Source organism: Meles meles, chromosome 5 (genome assembly GCF_922984935.1).
Source record: "Meles meles chromosome 5, mMelMel3.1 paternal haplotype, whole genome shotgun sequence".
Classification (NCBI taxonomy): domain Eukaryota; kingdom Metazoa; phylum Chordata; class Mammalia; order Carnivora; family Mustelidae; genus Meles; species Meles meles.
The window spans coordinates 100,407,486-100,430,361 of NC_060070.1; the positions used below are offsets into that span (position 1 = coordinate 100,407,486).

At 41.5% G+C, this 22,876-nt stretch overlaps 2 protein-coding genes across 2 annotated transcripts in view; one reads left to right on the plus strand and one right to left on the minus strand.

Moving 5' to 3' along the window:
- Positions 1–5,105, minus strand: part of MCM3 (minichromosome maintenance complex component 3) — a 28,809-nt gene extending 23,704 nt beyond the window's left edge. The window contains exons 1-4 of the mRNA XM_046006860.1: positions 4,954–5,105; positions 3,096–3,208; positions 2,457–2,665; positions 1,891–2,021 (exon numbers count right to left, since the gene is read on the minus strand). Coding sequence (XP_045862816.1) covers positions 1,891–2,021; positions 2,457–2,665; positions 3,096–3,208; positions 4,954–5,031 — 531 coding nt within the window. The 5' untranslated portion in view covers positions 5,032–5,105. The remainder of the gene's footprint in view (positions 1–1,890; positions 2,022–2,456; positions 2,666–3,095; positions 3,209–4,953) is intronic.
- A 335-nt stretch (positions 5,106–5,440) lies between these two features.
- The window catches only part of PAQR8 (progestin and adipoQ receptor family member 8), a 126,188-nt gene continuing 108,752 nt past the window's right edge, over positions 5,441–22,876 (plus strand). Inside the window, exons 1-2 of the mRNA XM_046005107.1 lie at positions 5,441–5,900; positions 9,976–10,039. The gene's annotated coding sequence lies outside the window, so the exon portion shown is untranslated. The remainder of the gene's footprint in view (positions 5,901–9,975; positions 10,040–22,876) is intronic.

A 22,876-nucleotide genomic window follows, 5' to 3' on the forward strand; every position in this document is an offset into this window, starting at 1 on the left:
CAGAAACATTGACCCAAAGCCACATAGTACAATGTTCACAGCAGCATTAATCCCAATAGGCAAAAATTAGAAAATATCCAAATGCCATCAACAGAATGGTTAAATAAATGTGGTATATCCACCCAAGTGAACACTATACAGCAATGAAAATGTATAAAATACACCTATACACAACATGAATGAATCTCAAATACACCTGTTGAACAACGGAAGCCCAATACAGGAGTATTTAGATAAAATATAAAAACAGGCAAAAGTACTCTGTGTTGCTGATGATATCAGGATAGGGTTAATCTTGGGGAGTGTGGGCCCTCAAACACTTCTGAGTGCTAGGAAGGCTCTGTTTCCTGGTTTGGACAATGATTTTCCAGGTATTTTCAGCTTGTGAAATTTTAGTGACCTGCGTACCTTATTATTATTTTTTAAAGATTTTATTTATTTATTTGACAGAGATCACAAGTAGGCAGAGAGGCAGGCAGAGAGAGAGAAGGAAGCAGGCTCCCCACTGAGCAGAGAGCCCGATGCGGGGCTCGATCCCAGGACCCTGAGATTATGACCTGAGCCGAAGGCAGAGGCTTTAACCCACTGAGTCACCCAGGCGCCCCTGACCTGCGTACTTTAATATAAACTTTCCTGTATGTGTATTAAACTTTAGTAAAGACATTTTAAACTTTTACTCCCTTGCCATTTGAATTTTCTAAAAACGCAACAGCAGCCATTTATTGAGTGCTTACTATGTACAAGGCATTGTGCTATTATCTCTTGAGATGATCTCATGTAATCATCCTAACAACTCAGTAAAGCAGGTATTTTTCACATCTAACAAATAAGGAAACCGAGGCTGGAGAGGTTAAGTAAGTTCCCCAAGTCACACAGGAAATTGCAGAGCCAGGACTTCAGGAAAGTATAACTCCCAAGCCATATTCTTCAGTACCACACTAGATGACCTCCAGGAATCCAATGTATTTCAGATCTTAAGCAAAGAAGCGTGGCCCCAGTAATCAGCAGAAGAGGTCTCCCTGAGTAGTTACTAAAGACAGTCTAGAAGGAGGTATCTTACTGAAGAAGAGAGCAGGGGGACAGAAAATGCAACTGGTCTGAAAGTAAAAGGACATGGGTTCTGGTCTTTAGGGTTATCATTAACTGGTATCATGTGCAAGTCACTTAACCTTGCTGAATCTCAGCATTTCACCTGAAGACAGACTGAAGGATTCTAAAGTATGCTTCAGTTATAATTCTAAGGTACTCATTCTTGTTTTACATTAAGATTCCTGCACGAATTGAGTTGAAAATAAGAACTGGGTATTACTCATATCTGTATCCTCCACAGTGCTTAACAATTCTTTGGGTACAGTGGCTCTCAATTAAAATTTGATGGCAAGGACAGGTATTCTTCAATAGAATGAATTCACACATCAAGTAACCAACACTAATCATCTGTCTCATTAAGAAAGCCTCAAATTGTCTTCAGTTCAGATCAGTCAGAACACTAAGTATAAAGTCATTTCCAATACCATTCCTCTCCCAAACCAAAGTTAAATATTTGCAAAGATATCATGGTAACACTACAGCATAAGTATTGTCCCAAATTACTTTAAGTAGATTATAAAGTTATATATAACTTTGCTCAAAGAGCTACATAGCTTAATGACTTTTTTCAATCTTTCAACAATTTGCCAAATTTTCTAGAGTATTTATTCTTTTTTTAAAAAATTACAATTAAGACTTTCATATTAAACTCTGGCCAGCAATCAATCTTTCTTTTAGATTAATCCTTACTTTTCATCTGATGTACTTTAGAAGGCTTCAGATATCACTCAATTATTTGCAAGAAAACAGACATGCTTGATTCCCACCTCCCAGGAAGCCCAATTAATTCATTCCCCTCACCTTGGTGGGATAGACAGAGCTGGAAGGAAAGGCCACCAGGGTGGTGAGATCAGAGTAACGTCGTTCTATAGTCTTCTTGGTAGCAGGGCAGTAGTGGACACTGCGGACGACTTTGGGACGAACTAGAGAGCCTAACAATGGAAAACATGCATAAGTCATTCAACTAGACATTGACAAAGGTAGAATCTGACGCAGGCAAGTCCATCATGACTCTAAATACTGTTTTCTTCTGACTAGTTTAAGCTACTTCGATAACACTAGTCATTTATTCATTTTTATATTTAGAACATCAACATACCTATATAAAACTTCAAGTACAACTCTTCCTGACCCAGAAATGATAGGAGTTCAGAGTTAAAATGAGGAGATTACAAGAGCCAAGACACTCCCACACTCAGTAGGATTCATCATTCTGGACCCCTTCATCACAGGGTGAAGCTCCTCCCAGCTTCACCCTGTAAGTTCAGGGCTATGCCACCCAGCTCTACTCGGTCCCTCCTGCTTCCCCAGGCCCTCTTAAGACTATCCCACTTCCATTCCCTTAGCCCCAGTTTGAAGCCACTCACACTTGGTGACAATGCCCTCCACGCAGACTACACAGCTGAGGAAGCAGGAGGTAAGAGTCCGGGGAGAGACATGCTTGGAGCCAAAGCTGCCCTCCAATCCTATGTAGAACTCCTCATATTGCTTGGCATAGGTAGCATCAATGGAGGCCACAAAATCCTTTAAAGCCCGCTGGAAGGCAACCAGCTCCTCAAAGGCATTGCTCAGGAGGCTGCACATGGGCAAGAGAGAGGATAATTAAGCAGAGAGAGAAAAACTCAAAAAAAAAAAAACAAAAAAAAAAAAACACACACCTGACCCTCTAAAATAAAAGCGGTGTGAAAATCTAGCTTCTACTTTCTCTTACCATCCTGGATGACTCAGTAAAATATATAAGAACTGACAGCTAACTTCAATTCAACTTCTCAAAGATGCAGAAATGATACTCAGTTAAACATGGAAAGAGGAGCTCGGGAGAGGAAAATGCCCACCACCTACTTTGGGAGTTAGAAAAAAACACAGAAGCAGGTGAGGCAATGAGGGTCAAATACATTCCATCCAGGTCCTCTCGTGGGAAGCCTGTTCCAATCCAGGGAAGAGAAAGGGGGCCACTGTCACTCAGAGCCAGGATAGTCTCTTGGAAGAAACCCCTTACCACTTACCGGTTAGCCCTCTTCTCATTCTTCCTGCGCAGGTCATTCACATTGACGATCAGCCGGTATTGGTTGTCACTGATCAGCTCCCGAACTTTGCTCTGATAAATTCCCTGGTCTTCCTGCAAAATAACCACCACATATCACAAGAGGCACAAATTCAAAAATAAGACAGTATTTAAACAGAGGCAGTTCTCACAGAAAGATCAATCCATCAATCTCTGCAGCAGAAGGGACCTCTCATTTCTCCACATTTTCACTCACTAGCCTGAGATTCCAAATACACCCTAAGAGGCAGTTGTTGCAGGATGTATAATAATCTCCTCAACGTCCATGTTATGATTTCTATTATCATCTGCAGCTTTTCTGTATGCAATCATTTCTCAACTTCTAATGGAGAATTAAAACAAGGTCATAATAAGTCAAAAAGGACAAATAAAAGCTTATCAAGGGGCGCGCCTGGGTGGCTCGGGGGTTAAGCCTCTGCCTTTGGCTTAGGTCATGATCTCAGAGTCCTGGGATCCAGCCCCGCATTGCGCTCTCTGCTCAGCAAGAAACCTGTTTCACCCTCTCTCTCTGCCTGCCTCTCTGCCTACTTGTGATCTCTGTCTGTCAAATTAAAAAAAAAAATCTTAAAAAATTTTAAAAAAAAATTTTAAAAGGCTTATCAAAATGTAAGTTAGCAGATTAAAATGACTTTTCACTTAAGAATTATGGAGGGAATTAAAATATTCTATTTCCCCGATTAGCTGTATAATAGGGAAAAGAGTTCTCTAATACCCAGACCTAAAGGAATAGGAAGCCTCACTACTTGTTTACAGACCCAGCATTATCCACCCTTTAAGATGCTTTACAATATTCTATGGCTTCCAATCCTGGATAGCATAAAAAGCCCCCTTTGCCAGCATAGCAAACACTTTTCTGCGTCTCCTTTGGCAGTGAAATCGAATGCGGCCAAGTTAGGTAGTCTTTTCCGCCTATACCTGCAGGTCTTTAAGTTAGCGGGTCACTACCGTTCTGATGAAGTTCTAGAACATGGGTGAGGTCCAGTGGGTGAGGTCCGGAGCGGATGACCAAGAAAGAATTCTTGAGGCATTTTTGGTGCAAAATGGTTGTTTATTAAAGCACGGGGACAGGACCCGTGGGCAGAAAGAGCTGCTGCCCCGGATTGTGAGGGGTGACAGGTTCTGTACCACGGGGGTGGGGGAAGTAAGGAAGAGGGAGGTTTTGATAGAACTTTCATACGCTAAAAAGGACCTACAAGATACCAGAGGACCTCCAAGCCTTAACACTGTCAAGGTCATTTTTCCCTCTAGCAAGGTATTAACATTAAGATAGGTGGAAGATTCCTAAAGAACGTCACATACGTCCCACGGGGGGGGGGGGGGGGGCGGTCGGAGAAGGTTGCTGGGTGTCAGCTTTTGCTTTGCCCTCACCCAGCCTTCTATCCCTCATCAGTTCTACAGCATTCCTCCCTCCACACTCCCTTCAAATTGAGAGATCCGGGAGTGATTTCCGAAAGGTCAAAGCGAGCTTTGCCATTTTGTGCGCACTTGAAAGAAACCCGCTGCCTTTCGCGAGACCCCGCCCCATCAGCATTCAGGAGCATTTCAGGATCGCTCTCTCAAGGCTGCACCTACAGGAGACCAAATGCGGACTCCACCGCGAGAAACGTTACGCCACCCTAGGGAAGACTCCTGAATGCGCCGGCCCCGCCGCAAGAGTCGGGAGGCCCGACGGACCTCCCGGGAGTCCCCGGCCCCATCCTGGCCCGGCGTGGAGCAGCATCCGCCGCGGCCTCCCTCAGCCCGTCAGCGTCCCCAGGGCCTTCAAGCGCCAGAGTCTCGCGCCCCCGCGCCTCCCTCACCTCGTCATCCAAGAAATCCAGGTAATCTCTCTGCGCCTCTCGCAGCTCTACGTCGTCCAGTACCACTGTCCCGGCCATGCTCGCCGCCAGGGAGCCTCCAGAACCGCGCGGACGGTCGTCCGATGACCCCGCCCCGGCGCGAAAACTTCCGAACTTTTCCCGCCACCAAAGGCTACGTCAGAAAGGGGAGGGGTTTTCCGGGACGATATTCACATTCTGACTGGCTGATTCCTCTTACGCGAGAAGAGCGAACATCCAATCGCGAACTTGTTCCACTTGGGCTTCCCGAGACGCACCTCGAGGTGGCGGGAAATATGACATCCGGAGCCCTCTGTTTCTCCCCTCACTGACAGGAAAGCTGACCAATGGGGCCGAGAGGAGGCTGGCGGGGTCTGGTCACTGGACAGGCGGGCAAGAGGAGGAGAACGCGCTGCATTCTGGGAGTCGTAGTCTTCCCCCTTTTACCGGATGTTTTGTAGGTTTTTTTGCTTTTGTTTTTGTTTTTTCAAACTGCCGTTCCTTGACCTACCGTAGAGAAGACTGTCTGGCGGTTGTAATAAAAGTAGCCCAAACGTCAGAGAATGGGAGTTTTTACGCAGGGAGATAAAAACATAATAGCAAACTGTTTTTTAAAGGTACTAAAATCAGGGGTGCTGGGTATGTTTCTCAAGCAAACTGCCCTCAAGTGGCATTCCGAGAAAACAGTGAATTTTGAGAATCGGTGGGATGGAAATAGAATAATAGCATCTTTGGAAAAGTTTCTTTAGTCGAGCGACCCATTTGCTCTCTGAATACCATTGCCTGAAGTACCGCGTAAAAATAGGCGGCGGAGGAGGGCGAAGTGAAGGAAACATTTTCCGTATTGTGTCCTGCCCCCTTGAGATGGCCTCATGTTTTATTCTACAAAATTCAACACATAATCACTACACCATCTTACTTGCAAATGGGTAAGTTAAAGTCTTTCTCGTTTTAAAAGGAGATCACAAGATCTTTTAAAATAACTTCGTTTATTGAAAGATAATTAAACAGAAGATGAAACAAAAAAAGTGTTTCAGGCCACTGTATCAGTCATAATTAAGATGTAGCAAATCTGAAATTACAAATAACTAAAAGACCAATTGCTTGTTTGCAACCTTTGCAAAAAGGTGGGTTTTGTCGCTTGTTTTCAGTCTTTTGTGGTTTGTATTTTTTTTTTTTTAGTTTTATTCTTGAGGTAATTTATATACAGTAAAATGCACAAATCCTAAGTGTACAGCTCAGTGAATTTTTATTATGTGGATACCCATGTAACCACCCAGTGCAATCAAGAACAGTCCTATTGCCCCAGCATATGTTTTTAATTTTACTGAACAGGACTAGACACCTGCGAATTCTGTATCTGTAAGTTCAGCCAATTAATTTGTAATTAGTTTATGTTCGAAGATCTCCAGGACTCACTGTGCCTAATAAGTATTCTAAGTATAACCTGCCTAAACAAAATATATATGCCATCTATTTTTATGTGAGTACGTATTTTTAGTTATTACACAGTTTATAGTTTCTACATACTTGGCGTCATCGTTGTGGGTAGATACATTGATCCTTACTCAAGGAAAACAGGTGATCATCCAACTGCTTGCTTTTGTTTATATTAACAGGAATTCTTTTATAAAAACGGAAAGAAATTCTAGATGAGGATCCTGTTTGCAATTATACAGTAAGAGATAATTACTTATTAATGTAAGAGTACATTTATCCCTTGACCAAAACTATCATTTTGTGAATATATTGAAGGCAGTACTGACATATTCTCAGTTCTGAAAACAAGTTGAAATTTATGCTAAAAGAACCAGGAAGCTTAGTTCAAACAAGCAAATTAAGCAAATAATTTCATTTGCAAAGGAAAAGTCCAAAGGAGTGGGAATATGAAAACCGAATCCTTGACTCTAACACTTTAGTTTCCTCATAAGAAAGACGAGGAAATTAGAAAATTCCTAATAATTTATCCCATTCTAATATTCCATGAGCCCATAGCAAGTTTGGAAACTGTGTAAAGACAATTCCATTTACAACTTATCATGTTGTAGTTCTTGATAAAGACCTAATTTGCCTTAATGTCATAATCTTCAGTTATGAAGGACATGTGGATATTTAATTGGGTGTTTCTCCCTTTCATTAGGACATGAGGTCTTTAAGCAAAGAAAGTGTTTCATTTGTTATTTCCCTACTCCTCCAAACCCCTCAGAAAGAAAAGTCAATCAGGTCAGGTTGTTACTAAACACACACACACACACACACACACACACACACACACACTCTGTTGGGGTATTTCAATCAGGTCAGGTTGTTACTAAACACACACACACACACACAGGTCAGGTTGTTACTAAACACACACACACACACACACTCTCTCTCTCTCTCTCTCTCTCTCTCTCTGTTGGGGTATTTGTTACATCTCATATAGAATAGACCCTACCTGAGTTTAGCCAATGACCTTCCTCTACTTCTTGCTCAGAATGAAGCAGCACGTGTAACCTGATGAAGTAGTGGATCAGTGGTTTCTATTGTTGCTTACATTCTTGCTTTCCGTCTATATCCATTCTCTGCACCCTATGCCTTCATGGACCTAGGCCAGTCGCCAAGCCTAAAGAAACACTAGGGGGCTCCCTGGAGAGCAGAAGCATGCAGGAATATGGTGGAAAACAAAGATTGCAAAGTATATGTGGTAATTCCATTTTCCATGTCCTTAGGGAGCAAAAAGTACCCAAAGGCACTTTGGGTAACAAATATATTATATTTAAATAAATATAAATAATATTTATATGTATAAATATAAATAAAAATAATTTATTCTCACTAAATGAGACATATCTTTCTTCAAACCTATGAACAATACTATGCGTTGCAAAACTTGAAACAATACTCTGGATTAAGAACAAACTTTAGGCACTTGGGAAAATGCCATAGGCCATTATAGACCTTTAGCCCTCACGCAGAGACCACAAAAGATTGGAGGTCAAAAACTCTACACCTCTAGTTTCCGGAGCAGCCTAAGGAGTAACTTACAGGACCAGACTTGCCCTGGCCAAGCCAATCTGTTTTCTTATGTTCTCTAGACTAGTTAGAATCTTCTCCAGATGCCGTAGTCTGGGGTCTTGAGCACCAAGATCAGCAGGCTCCCTTCTTCTGGCTGCTCTAATTATTAGTTGTGCAACTATGGGCAACTAACTTTACTCTGTACCTCAGTTTCCTCACCTTGAAAATTAAGAGTGGTATATAGTTTAAAGAATGGTTTGAGTATTCAGATAAAAAATATTGAGAAAAGTGCCTGGCGTGTAGTAAGCACTAAATAAATGTTAACCGCTGGTGGTGGTGGTAAGATGGTGGTGAAGGTATTAGTGGTTGGAGAAGAGTCAACAGATGTTGGGGGAGAAGGAGAGGAAGCACCCTAGTGCATTCTGGAACAATTCAAATGATCATGTTTAAGCCACCTTCCCACTCCACCAAAAGGTTAGAATAGAACCAATCCAGACATTTCTTTCAGTGATGATACCTTGTTTGCTGCAAATGCAATTGGCTAAAGGAGTAATGCATTCAGAGAGTATTATCCGGCTCCAGTTCTGCCTGTGTTGAAAACCATCAGAGGAGTTTGCTCCAGGCTTAAGGACCATTATGGAGGAAGACCAAATGGTCTCTTGATTTAGCCAACATGTCTTGTACTGACAGGAGAGTGTCATAGCATCTACCCCCATCCTTTGCATCCTGGAATCCTTCCAGTTAGATATGCTATAAAGATCAGGAAAATGCAGGAACCAGAGGGCATCAGTGATCCTGATTTGCCTATTAGATTTGACAACATAGCTGGCCTGCAGACAATTTGTGATTCATTGTCATTTGCCAAAGTTAATTTCAGCAATTGGATTTCTTTGTCCCGGAAAGGTCATCTCCGTTCTTTTCTTGGGTGTTTGTTTGTTTTTTCCAGTTTTACTAAAGTATTATTGACAAATAAAAGGTCACTCCCATTCTTAACCACACAGGTTTCACTAAAGCTCTGTTTGAAGAGTTTTGCTTCAGTCCTTAAAGATTTGCAGGAAAAAATCACCAAAAAGTTGCTGAGTAAATAACTCATTTATGCATGAGATTCTCTAATAATAACCACTCTGTACATTTGTTTTTGACTTGTGGGCACTTAAAAAAACACAGTCTCTTATGCTTTTAATTGTGTTAATATAATGAAATGATGAAGAAATTTAGCCATATCAACCAACCAGTCAAATATTAGTGGAACATCTGTATACCTAATTCTGTCCTTGACCAGAGACTTTAGCTCAGTGCTGCCCAACAGAAATACAATGCAAGACTCATAGATAATGTAGTTTTCTAGTATCTACATTTTATTTTTTTTAAACTTTTTTTTAAAGATTTTATTTATTTATTTGCAGAGAGAGAGACACAGCGAGAGAGGGAACAGCAGGGGGAGTGAGAAAGGGAGAAACAGGCTTCCCGCTGAGCAGGGAGCCCCATGCTGGGCTCAATCCCAGAACCCTGGGACCATGCCCTTAGCCGAAGGCAGATACTTAACGACTGAGCCACCCTAGTACCTACATTTCAAAAAGTAAAAACAGTTTTCACTTTTGAGAGGTGAAAATTAATTTGGCAATACATTCTATTTAACCCAATTTATCTAAAATATCAGTTCAATATGTAATTGATATAAAAGAAATATTTATGAGCTATTTTATTTCTCTGTACTGAGTCTTAAAAAGTCCAATGCGATTTTTATTCTTACCCATATTGCAGTTCAGACTAGCCATATTTCAAATACTCAATTACCACATATGAGTAATGTCTACCATAGTAGACAGCACAACCTCAGAATACAAAAATCTCTCTTGGAATAGGTTATGATTTAACTTGAAAAAATAGCAACTATTTATTGAATGTATAGTATTTGCCACTGTGCTAAGCACTTTGCCATATAATCTCATTTAATCTTCAAAATACTTTGTGATGTGGTTATGTTTAATCCTCATTTTGCAGGGGAGAAGACTACAACTTTAAAAATCCCAAACCAGTAATGGACAGAGACAGGATATAAACCCAGGTCTGTATGGCTATGTTGAATACTCATTTAAGAAAAATGAATATGTTAAGATCCACATGCAGAATCTGACCCATCAGACTCAGTAGAATTTACTTAAATATTAAACAAACAGGTATTTTATATTCTAAAATACTTTACTTGAGTTAAAAAGATAGCATATTGTATTTTTACCTTAATGCATTATAGTTTTTCTTATTCATTTTACTGTTTAAAGTATAAAGAGACATTTTTCTCTGGATGTGATAAATAACTTCTGCTAGTTTACAGATAGGCTAGTGTCTGTACATGTCCTGTAATATTTGTTTATTCAATCATTTAATCAATTATGTGTGAATTTTGTATGGCACAGTAGATTAGATATTATTTGTCATCAGTTTTTATTCTATCTTATCCTTCAAGTAAACTGTAGATCATAATTTTGAAGTTTGAAAAATCATTTAAGTGCTTGTTTTTATTCAGCCAACAGAGCTTTGAGATGTGAATATTTATTCATCCTACAAAAAATACTACCAATATTTTGTTATATTATATATGCAAGGTATTTAGGAGGATACCAAGATGAATAAGATGAAAAGTTTACAATCTAGTGTGGAAAATAAACATAAATTGTCATGAGAAAAAGGCAACATGTTCTAGGCATGGTACAAAACGACTTAGGAGTTTAAAAATGGCAGATATAAATTTGCATGGGAGTGATGATAGAAAGCTAAGCCTTTTTTTTTTTCCCTGTCACTAAGCCTTTTTTTTCCCCTGTCACAATATTTCCTGCAGGAAATATTGCCCACCTGTTGATCCTCAAATCAAATACCTAAGTATTTGCAGGGAGATGTGACAGTAATGACATTCTCAGCAAAATACAAAGGCAAGTGAGTACACGGTAGCACCAGAAGAAGAGGTGCACTGGGCCTTCCTATAAAGGACATTGACCTACAGAGTAAGGCTGTGCTTGATTTAGTAGGCAGAAGGAAGCCATCGATAGCCTTTGAGCAAAGGAGAGAGTATGAAGTGCTTTAGGAAGATTAATCTGGCTAGAGAATATGTAGAATAGATTGTTTTCATCAGATAAAAGAAATGAGGCTGGAAAGGGTGTTCAAAGAAGGAAAAAAAGGAAAGGATGAGAATGAAACATTTCAGAGAAAAAAATGGACAGATCTAAAAGCTATTTATATGGGAGCGCCTGGGTGGCTCAGTGGGTTAAGCCTCTGCCTTCAGTTCAGGTCATGATCTTGGGGTCCTGGGATCGAGCCTCACATTGGGCTCTCTGCTCTGCGGGGAACCTGCTTCCCCCTCTCTTCCTGCCTCTCTGCCTACTTGTGATCTCTCTCTATATATCAAATAAATAAATAAAATCTTTTTAAAAAATAAAATAAAAGCTATTTAGATGGAAGTAGGAATGAAGGAGGGAGACAAAAATTATGAATAAACACACATGCCACACACACGATGCCTCAAGGGTTTACAAAAAACATCTAGTTGCTAATGATCTTTATTTAGATCTCTGTTTAGAATGAAAAGTTGTTTTGCAGTTACGACACAGAGGAAGAGAAATTTAAGAAGCAACCACATCTTTCAAAACACCAGTAGTTAGGAGAGGAATACAGTTTCGACATTTTGTTCCAAAACTTTGTGTAGGAGAACATGGAAAAGGAAGGAAAATTATGTTTTGTTAAATTTTATAAGTAAGTGTATATAAACTATACTTCGATAAATTGTACATAAATTATGTCTCAATCAACTTTATTCTAAAAATCTAAGCAAAGGAAATAAACCATGAAAGCAGCGTGATTGCTTCTGGTCAGGTGGGGGAGGATGTTGGCGAAAGCCAGTGCCCTTTGAAGTAAGCTAAATATCTGTTTTAACTGACTCCATGCCATTTGCTGAAGAGCCCACAGGCTCTATCCACACCATTCACAATCAGTTTGGTAGACCAGAAGCCAGGGTTTGGGAAGACTGAGTCTCTCTGCATCCTCTACTCAATGAATATTTGACATCATAGGAGCAGAATTCGAAAGATGCTTGTGAGGCACTTTGGGAAACAAGCTGCAGAGATGGTTATATTGATCATCACTTTCCCTTTATAGAAATATGTCAAGATCATGTCTTCACACCCAGCTTATAACCCACAGCTCACTTCCAGCACCTTCTTATGTTCTTCTAGCTCAACTGTAGTAATCTTTAGATAAAAAGAAATACAGGCCTTCATTATCCTTCTTCCAGCCCTCCGATATTCCAGAGAGTGCAGAGAAACCATTAACACTCTAATTTTATACTTTAAGTGCTACAACAATCAATCCAAAAATCTCTGAAAAGCTGAGAGGTTTAGGGTTTACCTCTGTTCCACAGCCTTTCAACTCGATTCTTTGATGAGCCTCCAAAAAATATCTCTGATCTGAAACCAAACCCAGATGGATATTTTTCCTGGCCTATTTTCATCTGGTTAGCCACCTGTTTCTCTCTGTGCTAATACAGGAAGGGGAGATGAGAAAATGGCAGATGTTGGCTCAGAGCCCTAGAGGTCTGGGGAAGGTGGCTTCTAAAATAATCATTCTTTACTCACTGCCAGGCTCCAATGCCACCTTCATTGATTGGAAATGCAAAGTATGCCAACAGTGTTTATAAAAAAATAAATAAATGAATGAATATTGGGGTACACACTAGATTTTAAGAGGTGGAAGTCACTGTATAGGCCATTTAATTTAAAGCCACAGTTCATAATCTAGACAACTGAAGTCCAGGGAAATTCAATTAGATTCTAAAAATCAATATATTTAAAATAAATAGGTAGAGAAACACTCAGTACACAAGACCCTGAAAGAAAGGTAGGTTTGAGCAAACCAAACTCTTAGAATTGCAAAATATAGTTATTGAAGGAATAAATTAATGAACTAGTTAAAAGCAGGATAGACACATTTGAAAAGAGAATTAGTAAACTAGAAGGTGGAGCTGAGAAAATTGCCATAATGCAGCAGAGTAGAGGAAATGAAAAATACAAAGAGGAGTTATGGGAAATGAATGCTAGAATGAATAGTTTCAATATATGTAATGGAAATTCTAGATGGAGAAGAATTAAGAAAATAAATAATAAGTAAACATTTTCCAGAATTGGTCAAAGACAAGACTTCTCAGATTAAAGAATCACAATGAACCCAAAGCAAGGAATATGAAATCACATCTTCCCTTAGACACACTGTAACGAAACCCAGAAATATGGGGGAAATATTAAAAGCAATCCGAAAAAAGAACAACATTTTAGAGTGGCTACAAAGGCTGAAAAACAATGGAATAATATTTTCAATTCCCAAAGAAAATAACGGACAGCCTAGAATCCTGTACCTTGCTAAACTGTGTTAAAGAGTTAGGGCAAAATAAAGACTTCTAGAATAACACTTGAGACTTTATATCTGTCTGTTAGGGCTGCTGTAACAAAATATCACAGGCTAGATGGCTGAAACAATAGAAGCTTCTTTCCCACAGTTCTGGAGGCTAGAAGTCCCAGAGTGAGGTCTGTCAGGGTTTAGTTTCCGGTGAGAGCTCTCTTTCTGGTTTGCAGACATCCACCTTCTTGCTGAGTCCTGACACGACCTTGCCTGTGAGCATACGCAGAGAGAGAGCAAGCGATTGAGAGAGAGAAGGGAAGAAGAGTCTCTCTTCCTCTTCTTTTCTAAACAAAAGATTGTTTTGGTTTCAAAAAGGAAAGAAAACTTTATTCTTATTATAGAAACCTAGTAGAAACAGAAAAGGAAAGGAATCTACACATAGGTGAAGGTAATAGCAGGCCAGAAATGAGAATAAGGCAAAGTTACATCAAATCGGGTACTTCAAGCATCCAGCCTCATTAGCCTGCGAAGCCCCATGCAATCAGCCAGGCGGGAGTCCTGATTGAGAGGCCTGGGCAGAGCATCCTCCCCTCAGGTGAGACCTCCAACTAATCATTCCCCATAAGGGCGATATTTATATGGCAAATAACAGAGTTTGAAATTAAACATTTGTTCGCCCACGTGCAGTTTGGAGCGAGCTGCATTTCTATGTTACCATGTTTCTATATTTTCAAGGAACCTGGCTTTGTGTATCTGCCTCCCCTCCCGGATGCCAATCTGGAGGGCCAGCCTGGTCTGGAGCAGCCGGGGATCTGAGACAAGATTTGTAGTTCTTAGTATCCAGAAGAGAAGGGCCAGTTCTGACCTGGAGGCCAGACAGTATATTTCAAACAATACGCTCCCAAGGTTATTCACACAGGACGAATCTCTCAAACCACATTCCTTAGCCTGCCTGTGTATATGCAGGTCCAGGTGGTCGGTTATGCGGGACAAGTCTCAAAAACATCTATCCCTACAGAATAACTTCTAATAAGGCCACCAGTCCTGTTGGGTTAGGGCCCCACCCTTAAGACTTCATTTAACCTTAATTATCCCCTAAAGACCTTACCTCCACATATAATCACATTGGGGGTTGGGGCTTTAGCATATGAATTTTGGCGGAGGGACACAATTTAGTCCACAGCAGACTCCTATAGGATAATTTCAGAAGGAAGGAGATTGAATACAAAAGTAAGGAAAGAAACAAAGGTGAATAAAGAAATTGGTAAACACAAAGGTAAATCTAAAGAAATACGGACTCTAAAAGTCATTACTACTAATAACAACTAATTTGGAGAGGGCCAAAACTAAATGTAAATAACTAGCATTTCCAGTATACTTTGTATAATGATGGGAATGTTCTATATCTCCACTGTCCAATATGGTAGGCATTAGCCACATGTGGCTATGAAGCACTTAAAATGCGGCTATGCAACCAAAAAAAATTTTTAGTTACATTTAATATTAATTTTTTTTAATATTTTATTTATTTGACAGAGAGAAATCACAACTAGGCAAAGAGGCAGGCAGAGAGAGAGGAAGGAAGCAGGCTCCCTGCAGAGCAGAGAGCCTGATGGGGGGCTTGATCCCAGGACCCTGGGATCATGACCTGAGCTGAAGGCAGAGGCTTTAACCCACTGAGCCACCCAGGTGCCCCTAATATCAATTAATTTTGACTGAAGTAGCTACATGTGGTTAATGGCTACCACATTAGACAGTACAGCATTACGCAATAATAACATGACAAGTGACTAGAGCAGATCAAAGTTAAATAGTCTATGGTCTTTGTTTGGAAGAAGAAGGGACATTTGGAGGCAGTTATTCATATTAAAAATTTGATAGAGGCAGGGCACCTGGGTGGTTCAGTCTTTAACCGTCTGCCATCAGCTCAGGTCATGATCCCATCATCCTGATATCAAGCCCCACATCAGGCTCCCTGCCCTGTGGGAAGCCTGCTTCTCCCTCTCCACTCCCCTTGCTTGTGTTCCTTCTTTTGCTATTTATCTCTCTGTTAAATAAATAAATAAATAAAATCTTTAAAAAATTTTTTGATAGAAGCTACAAAAATTGAAATAGAATGTATCATTTCCAAAGTAGTAGAAGGAAAGAGGAATAAAGAAAACAATGTATACACAGAAGGTAGGAAAAAGAGATGGAAAAAGGAAATCAAAGAAAAGTATATAAATAGAAAGTATAACAAATATGATAGAAATAAATAAGAAATATACCAGTTTCTTCTTACAATGAAATAGAGGATTTTAATGGAACCTGATATATCAAGACCGTATTGAGTTAAAAAAAAAAGAAGAAGGGTAGCAAAAGATATGTACAGTTTTAAACCTTCTATGTAAAGTTTCAAAACATATAAAGTATTAGTATTTATTTTTTTAACACATAAATATGTCAGTTATAACAATATGCATGGGAATGAATGACACAACCCAACTTCAGGAGAGTGATTTCTTCTGGAGGAGGGGCCAAGGAAGGTGAGTAGATCTTTAGTTGAATCTAAATATTTTTTTTTTAATCTAAATATTTTTAAGAAAAGATCTGAAACAAGCATGATAGTGTCCACCTATAAAATGTGGGTAGTAAGTACCTGGATTTCAGACTATATTGTTTGAAACTAATAATAGTTTCAAACTCTTATTTTTTCATAAATAAAAACTCAAGTTCGAAAGAAATATACCCATACAGATACTTTGCTCTTTTGTCTATATTAGATTGCTTCTGTCTGACTGGTTCAGATCTTAGGACTTGAACTTGATTTTTTTGGTCACGAAGGAAACTTCCCATCCCCAAAATAATAGTTTAACATAATGAGCCCTCCTCACATCAGAGAACTAAGGAGCTAGATAACCCATTCCACTGGAAAGTTCTGTTTCCTTTAGACAGGGGTCAGCAACTTATTTAAAACTGTTTGTATTGGTGGGATGAGTGAGTATTCTTGGGTGCCATTGGATGCTGTGGGGTAGGAGGAAAGGAGAGAGAAGAAAAGGAAAAGAATGGGGGAGGGAGTAGGGGAGGAAAAAGAGTTCTGGTAGAGGGCTACCAATCCACTTTGCTCACATGGGAGCCACCTCCCCACATATCCCTGTAGATGAAAGCAGGATGGGGGCACCTGGGTGGCTCAATCAAGTTAAGTGTCTGACCTTGGTTTAGGTCATGATCCCAGGGTCGTGGGATTAAGTCACAGGTTGAGGTCCCTGCTCAGCGGGGAGTCTGCTTCTCCTTCCCTCTGCTCATACTCTCTCTCTGTCTCTCTCAAATAAATAAATAAAATCTTAAAAGAGAAAGAAAGCAGGGTGGAATGACCTCATCTCATTGCTTTGGCATTTTTCTATTAGTGCTCCTTTCATTGTATTGATTGCAATTACGGTTTACATAGCTGTCTCCACCACTGGACTATGTCCTACTCCCCTTCTTACCTTGAGTGCTTAGCATATGTCTGACAGAGTAGGTCTTAATGAGTGTCTGTTGAATTTATGGTGAATACACAACTTCAGATCTTAAGTGATTTCCTGGCTTCTTGTTTAAGCCTTCCAAGCCTTTCTCTTGCTTTACAGCCTTCTAGGGTCCTCTTTCAGGCTCTCAGAATTTGAAACCTTTAAGCCTCTGTCCAGCTCTAAGCTGGGACACTCAAAACAACTTCTAGGTGGCCCACAGAGCACTTTGTCAGGAAGACAAGGGAGATAGACTGGGGGGAATGTCAAAATGCAGGTGTTCCAAGAGTGTCCCAGGAGTGCCACAAAGTCCCGAACCTGACTTTTTTTCTTTGTGGGAACTGGGACAGGGAGCCACAGTCAAGACGATAAAGGAGAGGGATGTGGCGGTTCCTGGCATCTAGCGTTCATGTCCTTCCTCCCCGGTGTCCCAGGCAGACGCGTGGGTCCCACAACCACCTTCTCATTTCCAGCCCTGGCTTCCCAAAGCCAGCCCTGGTGTTCATAACAGTCCCCTCTTTTCAAGACAAGTCAGATGTTCCTTACAGCTGTGGGTGGTACTGTCTTAACAGAAGCAGCAGTTTGGCCAGCAAGATATTTCTGTCATCTGTGCTGTGGGAATAGGTCTGTTCTGCTTGGTTGCCATTGAAGGGATTTTCCTACAAAGATGTTTGTGCAAACAGTCCGTTGGAGGGTAACTGGCCCTGCCTTGCCTTGGGCCTGCTTGCTTAGTGACCAGTCAGTGTCTTTCAGCAGTGAGTCATTCAGGACCCAGGTTCAAGGGGAAGCAAATAAGCAAGAAGGCTAAGTGTAGCCCATATCATTGCACACAGCAGCAAGACGGACACTGGGCAGCGCGCCCTTGCCTTATTTAGGTAAAGCCTGCTGTTTGCTTCAAGAGGGCCCAAGACAGCAGTTGCCTACTTATCTTTCCCCTTCAACAGATTGGAATGGTCTTGGCTGGCTAAGGAAGCTCCTTGCCTCACATCCAGTCTTGTTGGGTCCTGGGGAGGTCTTGGGTCTCTTGTTCACCTGGGTGGAGGAATCCTCTCTGTGGGTTCTGCCATAGGCTCTAACCTAAGCAAAGCAGGCAGAGTACAAAGCCCTACAATATTAGCAAGCTCTCCTACCTTGAAACTTCCACACTGTCATCTGTTGTACTCGGCACTTCCCTGATAATCTCCCAGGAGTGTATCAGCTAAACGATCACAAAAAGCAGCAGCCATAGCAAATTCTACAGCAGTGGGAGCTTCTCTGGGAGTTCTTTCTTCAATAACATTGTCCCTTGCCTATTGCCATTCCAGCCACTCTCTGCAATGGAGGTAGAAACAGAGTACAGGGCCTTTCACGTTAGCTAGCCTCAGTGTAGGCCACCCGGACTATCCCATCATCCACTGGGTGTTGTAAAGAAAGGAAAAGGATTCATTCCAGCCTACTGCCCCCATGACATGAGACTGGGTGGAGAAGGAAGTCATAAATGATACAAGTTGGGATCCCCTCAAAGGAGCACGTAAAAATGTAAGGAAGCATGGTGTTACCACACGCGATGGAGTTTGCGGTATTAAAGCTATAAGGGATGGCTGGAGACTGTCTTCAACCCCACCATTTTATAGATGAGAACACCTAGCCAGAGGAAAGTAATTTACAGAAGGTGCCACTGCCAGTCAATGTTAAGGCTGACACTAGAAGTCAAGCCCAGTGATCCTCCACTGGCTTTTAACTGGCTCTTGCCTTAAATGTAGTTGATAATTGGTCATGGCAATCTTTTACAGTTTTAAAGCTGGGGCCAGGAAAGAATGGGATGAAGAGAGCAGCTCTAATTTCTCTTTCTCCAGCAGAACTCCAGAGGAGGCTAAAGCCTCCAGACAGAAGCCAGCCTCCCAGAAAACCTCCATGAGCAGCCCCAAATATGCCAGGGGTGTCTTCAGTATACCCTGGAGCACAGGTGGGCCAAGTACACAAGCTCCAGCACAGCCAGGACCCTCAGGTGCCATCCGACTGTTGGTGCCACAGTTGTAGCTGAAATGGGTAGTGCCTGGTCAGAGAAGTGGCGTAGGAATCAGCTGCGCAGCTCAAACAGTGCAGTGCCCACAGAGCAGCCCTGGTCCAGCTGGCTGGAGAGAGTCACACCTAGCACCAGGAGGGTGTCCATAAGAGAGGAGCCCTCCTAAGTTCATCTCTAGGCCACTTGGGCCAGGAAGGAGACCCACAGACCACGGCTTCTGCCATACCCAGGTACTCAGGACTTTGGGAATCGTTCTCCATTGGGACTTAAATTCTTGCTTCTTTTTTCTCCTCCTTTTTCTTTTAGAAGAAATTTAAAAATTAAATGGAGGAAAGGGGTAGATAAAAGGGTGAATAAGAAGCAAAGAATTGGGATTGTAATAAAAAGATCTTGATTTGAAAGCAGGTAGTGTTGTAGGTTTTTTCCGTATGTTTCATTCTGTCTCAGCCCCATAGCAAAGGGTGGGCAAGCCTCTGGATCAGGGCTTCTAATAATTACAATCAGGCTTTAGCCGAGAGAGACCATGGTGGTGAGGCTTAGGTCTGTTTTCTTGTAAGCCCCAAGTCCCTTTTGTTATCCTTCATATAGTCAGGAGACCTTTAAAGGTCTACTTTATGCCCAGGCATTACTAAGTACAGGGTCTGGTATTCATTAGTAATAAAAATGCACATCACTTTGGAAAAAGAGTATGGCAGTTTTAAAAACTTAAAATTGGAACTATCATATGATGTAGCAATGCTACTTCTAGGTGTATATCGAAAAGAATTGAAAACAGGATGTCAAAGAGATATTTGCATACCCATGTTCACTGCAGTATTATTCACTGTAGCCAAGAGGTTGGAGCAAAGTAAATGTCCATCAATGGATGAATAAACAGTATGTGGTCTATGCATGCAATGGAATACAATGTGGCCTTAAAAAGGAAGGAAATCCTGTCACATGCTTTAGCATGGATGAACCTGGAGGACATTGTGCTAAGTGAAATAAGCCAATTACCAAATGACAAAGGCTATATGATTTTGCTTATATGAGGTATCTAAAGTAGTTAGACTCACACATACAGAAAGCAGAATAGTGGTGACCAGGGGCTAAGGGGAGGAATAGTGGAGTTCTTATTTGATGGGTATAGAATTTCAGTTCTGCCAGATGAAAAGGTTCTGGAGATCTGTTCCACAACAATGTAGATATACTTAACACTGCTAAACTGTGCACTTATAATAGTGAAGATGGGACATTTTATGTTTTTTTTAGCACAATAAAAAAGAATACACGTCATCCTTGCCCTTGCAGACCTTATTATTTAAAGAGGAAGATAGTCATTAAATAAAGCTACAAATGAATAATTATCACTGGAAAGAAAATGAACAGGAAGAGTAATCAGGCAAGGCTAGGAAGTCCTCTCTGATTCTGGCTCAAATTAGGTATCAGTAGGCTCCTTAGAGAAAGCCATGCTCCCCATTCCCTTGTCCAAATGTAGACCAGTCCTGGAAATGAGTCTCTGCCAACCCAGCTGCTGCCCCCTGCCCAGGATACTGCCGGTGACATATGGTGTTTCCTACCACCAAACAGGCCAACTCCTCTTCCTCCCTAAAGCTCAGAGTGGGCTGAGGGGGACCATTGCCTAAGCCTATACTGGAGCATTCTTTTGTGTGTGTGGTATTGTGATAAGCCTTGTGTATGTGATTTTTTTTTTTTAAGTCTTTGTAAGCAGGAATAATGCCTATTTTAGGCCTTAGTGTGTCAAAGCATCTTTAGTATCTCATTTACAGTTACTGAGCAGAGAGCAGGAACTCCACACACACATAGCTCAGAAATGCTCCTCTCCAGCCATCTCCAGCTCTTCCTTGGCATGGGTGTTTTAGTGGATATTTTCAAACTCCCTGAAAAAAAGTGTCCTTTTTCCTGGAGGTAAGAGGGTTACCTTTGATGCTTTTTCACCAAATGATGGTAAAACCATTGGTGAAACTTCTCTTTTTCTCTGTCTTTGATGAGCTCAACCTCTGCTCATTCGTTCTACTCCCTTCTCTGCCCAGGGCCATGCCATCACCATGGCCCAGACCTCTGGGTAGGCACCTGCCTTCCTTGGTTTCAGAAAGTTAAGAATGGCAGGGGACAGGAGAAACAGGCTCCCTTCCCTCTTCCTTTCCTGCCACCTAGCTGGAAAGTCTCCACCCAGGAACTGGGACCAGCTCAGATCATCATAAGCTTGGCTGAGGCCTCAGAGAATGCTGCAGGGTCTGCAGTGGGCAAGGACAATGGCATTTCCACAGCAGAAGTGATGCAGTGCTAGAGCTGCAAGCGGGCTTGCTTATTTTAGTGCAGCTCTCTCATGTTACAGAGAAAGAAGTTGAGACCCGAAGAGATTCCAAGACCATGGGATCACAGGAGATGGACTTCCCAGTTCAGAACTTTTCCAAGTTGAGGCTTCACCCAAAGCTTACCTTGATCTCAACAGACCCCAACCACTATCTTCTCAGTGGTAATCTCTTGGTAGAGTGCAGGGGCAAGCAAAACATGGGCCTGAGGTGTGATTTTACTCTTCTCATCCAGTGTTTGAGTCTCACTCCATCTCCACTGGTCACGGGTTACAGTTGCTTAGCATTCTTGGGGCCCTAAGATTAGCTTTCCTCTCACCTCAGGAACAAGGCATTCCTCTTCCTTCTCAACCCCCAAATTAGCAAATAACTAAACCTCTGCCCTATCTCCTCATGTCCCCCAACCAAAAAAAGGCTTCCTCTCTGTGTTATTATCACCATTAATACTGAAAAGCATTTACAGATTACCTGTCACCTCCCCTAAAGGTGACCCGTAAATCTTAAAAGAGACCTTTTAAAAGACTATTCAAAACTTTGTTTCAAATTATACTTTTTAACTAGTAGAGCTTTCAGTTATACTCATGGTATACTCATGGTCCACCCTAAAATCCTCCCCACCCACCTCCCCACCCTCCACATAGACATCTGTGAGGTTTTTCACTTCCAGGAAATTATGTGGAAAAGGAGGAAAAAAAATGGATAGTGCTGGGAGCTGGCACAGGGTAAACACAAGCAAAATCACAGCTGGGTTTGGGATTGTCTGGCTACATTTTTAAAGATGGAGAAGCCGAGGCTCCCCCTCCAGCTCTACAGAAATCCAGTCCGCAGTTTGCCTCTCACTCTTGACAGCTCTAGCCTCTGTGGGTGGGTGAGCTTCAGCCAGTAGAAGAGGACTCTGGAAGCGGAGGGAAGATACTTGCCTTTAGAAAACTGCCTGAAAGGTTAGGGCAGCTTCGGAAACTGTATCTCCAGAGTCCCTTCATTTAACCCCGCCCAGAGAATGGACAACTCCATCATTCAGTAAGCTACAGTGGCAAATCACAAGTAGAAGGTGGATGCTAAACAAAGCAGAACTTTCCAGGTATTCTGATAAAGTACCCTCCACCCCATCCCTACACACACACACACACACACACACACACACACACACACACACATGCACGCACTCACAGCTGTACAGTTCAGCCTCCAGCTTTCAGATATTCCCCACTGATTTCCTAGCTGATTCTCCTGCCCTCTTTCTTCCCCCTCTAATTCATCCCTCTGTGCTACTAAGAATTATCTTTTTTTTCAAGCTTATATAAAGAATTTTTTTTATTTAAGTTCAATTAGCCAAGGTATAGTACATCATTAGTTTTTGATATAATGTTCAATGATTCATCAGTTGAGTATAACCAAGGATTATCTTTTTAAAAGGCTAAACAGGGGGCCCTGGGTGACTGATTGATTGGTTGAGCATTGGACTCTTGATTGTGGCTCAGGTCATGATCTCAAGGTCATAAGATCAGGCCCCCGCTAGGAGCCTCACTCAGCAGAGTCTGCTTGAGATTCTCTCTCCCTCTCCCTATGCCCCTTCTCTCACTTTCTCTCTCTCCAGAATAAATAAATAGGGATACCTGGGTGGCACAGTCAGCTAAGCATCTGCTTTCGGCTTAGGTCATGATCCTAGGGTCCTGGGATAGACTCCCACATCAGGCTCCTTTCTTATCGGGGAGCCT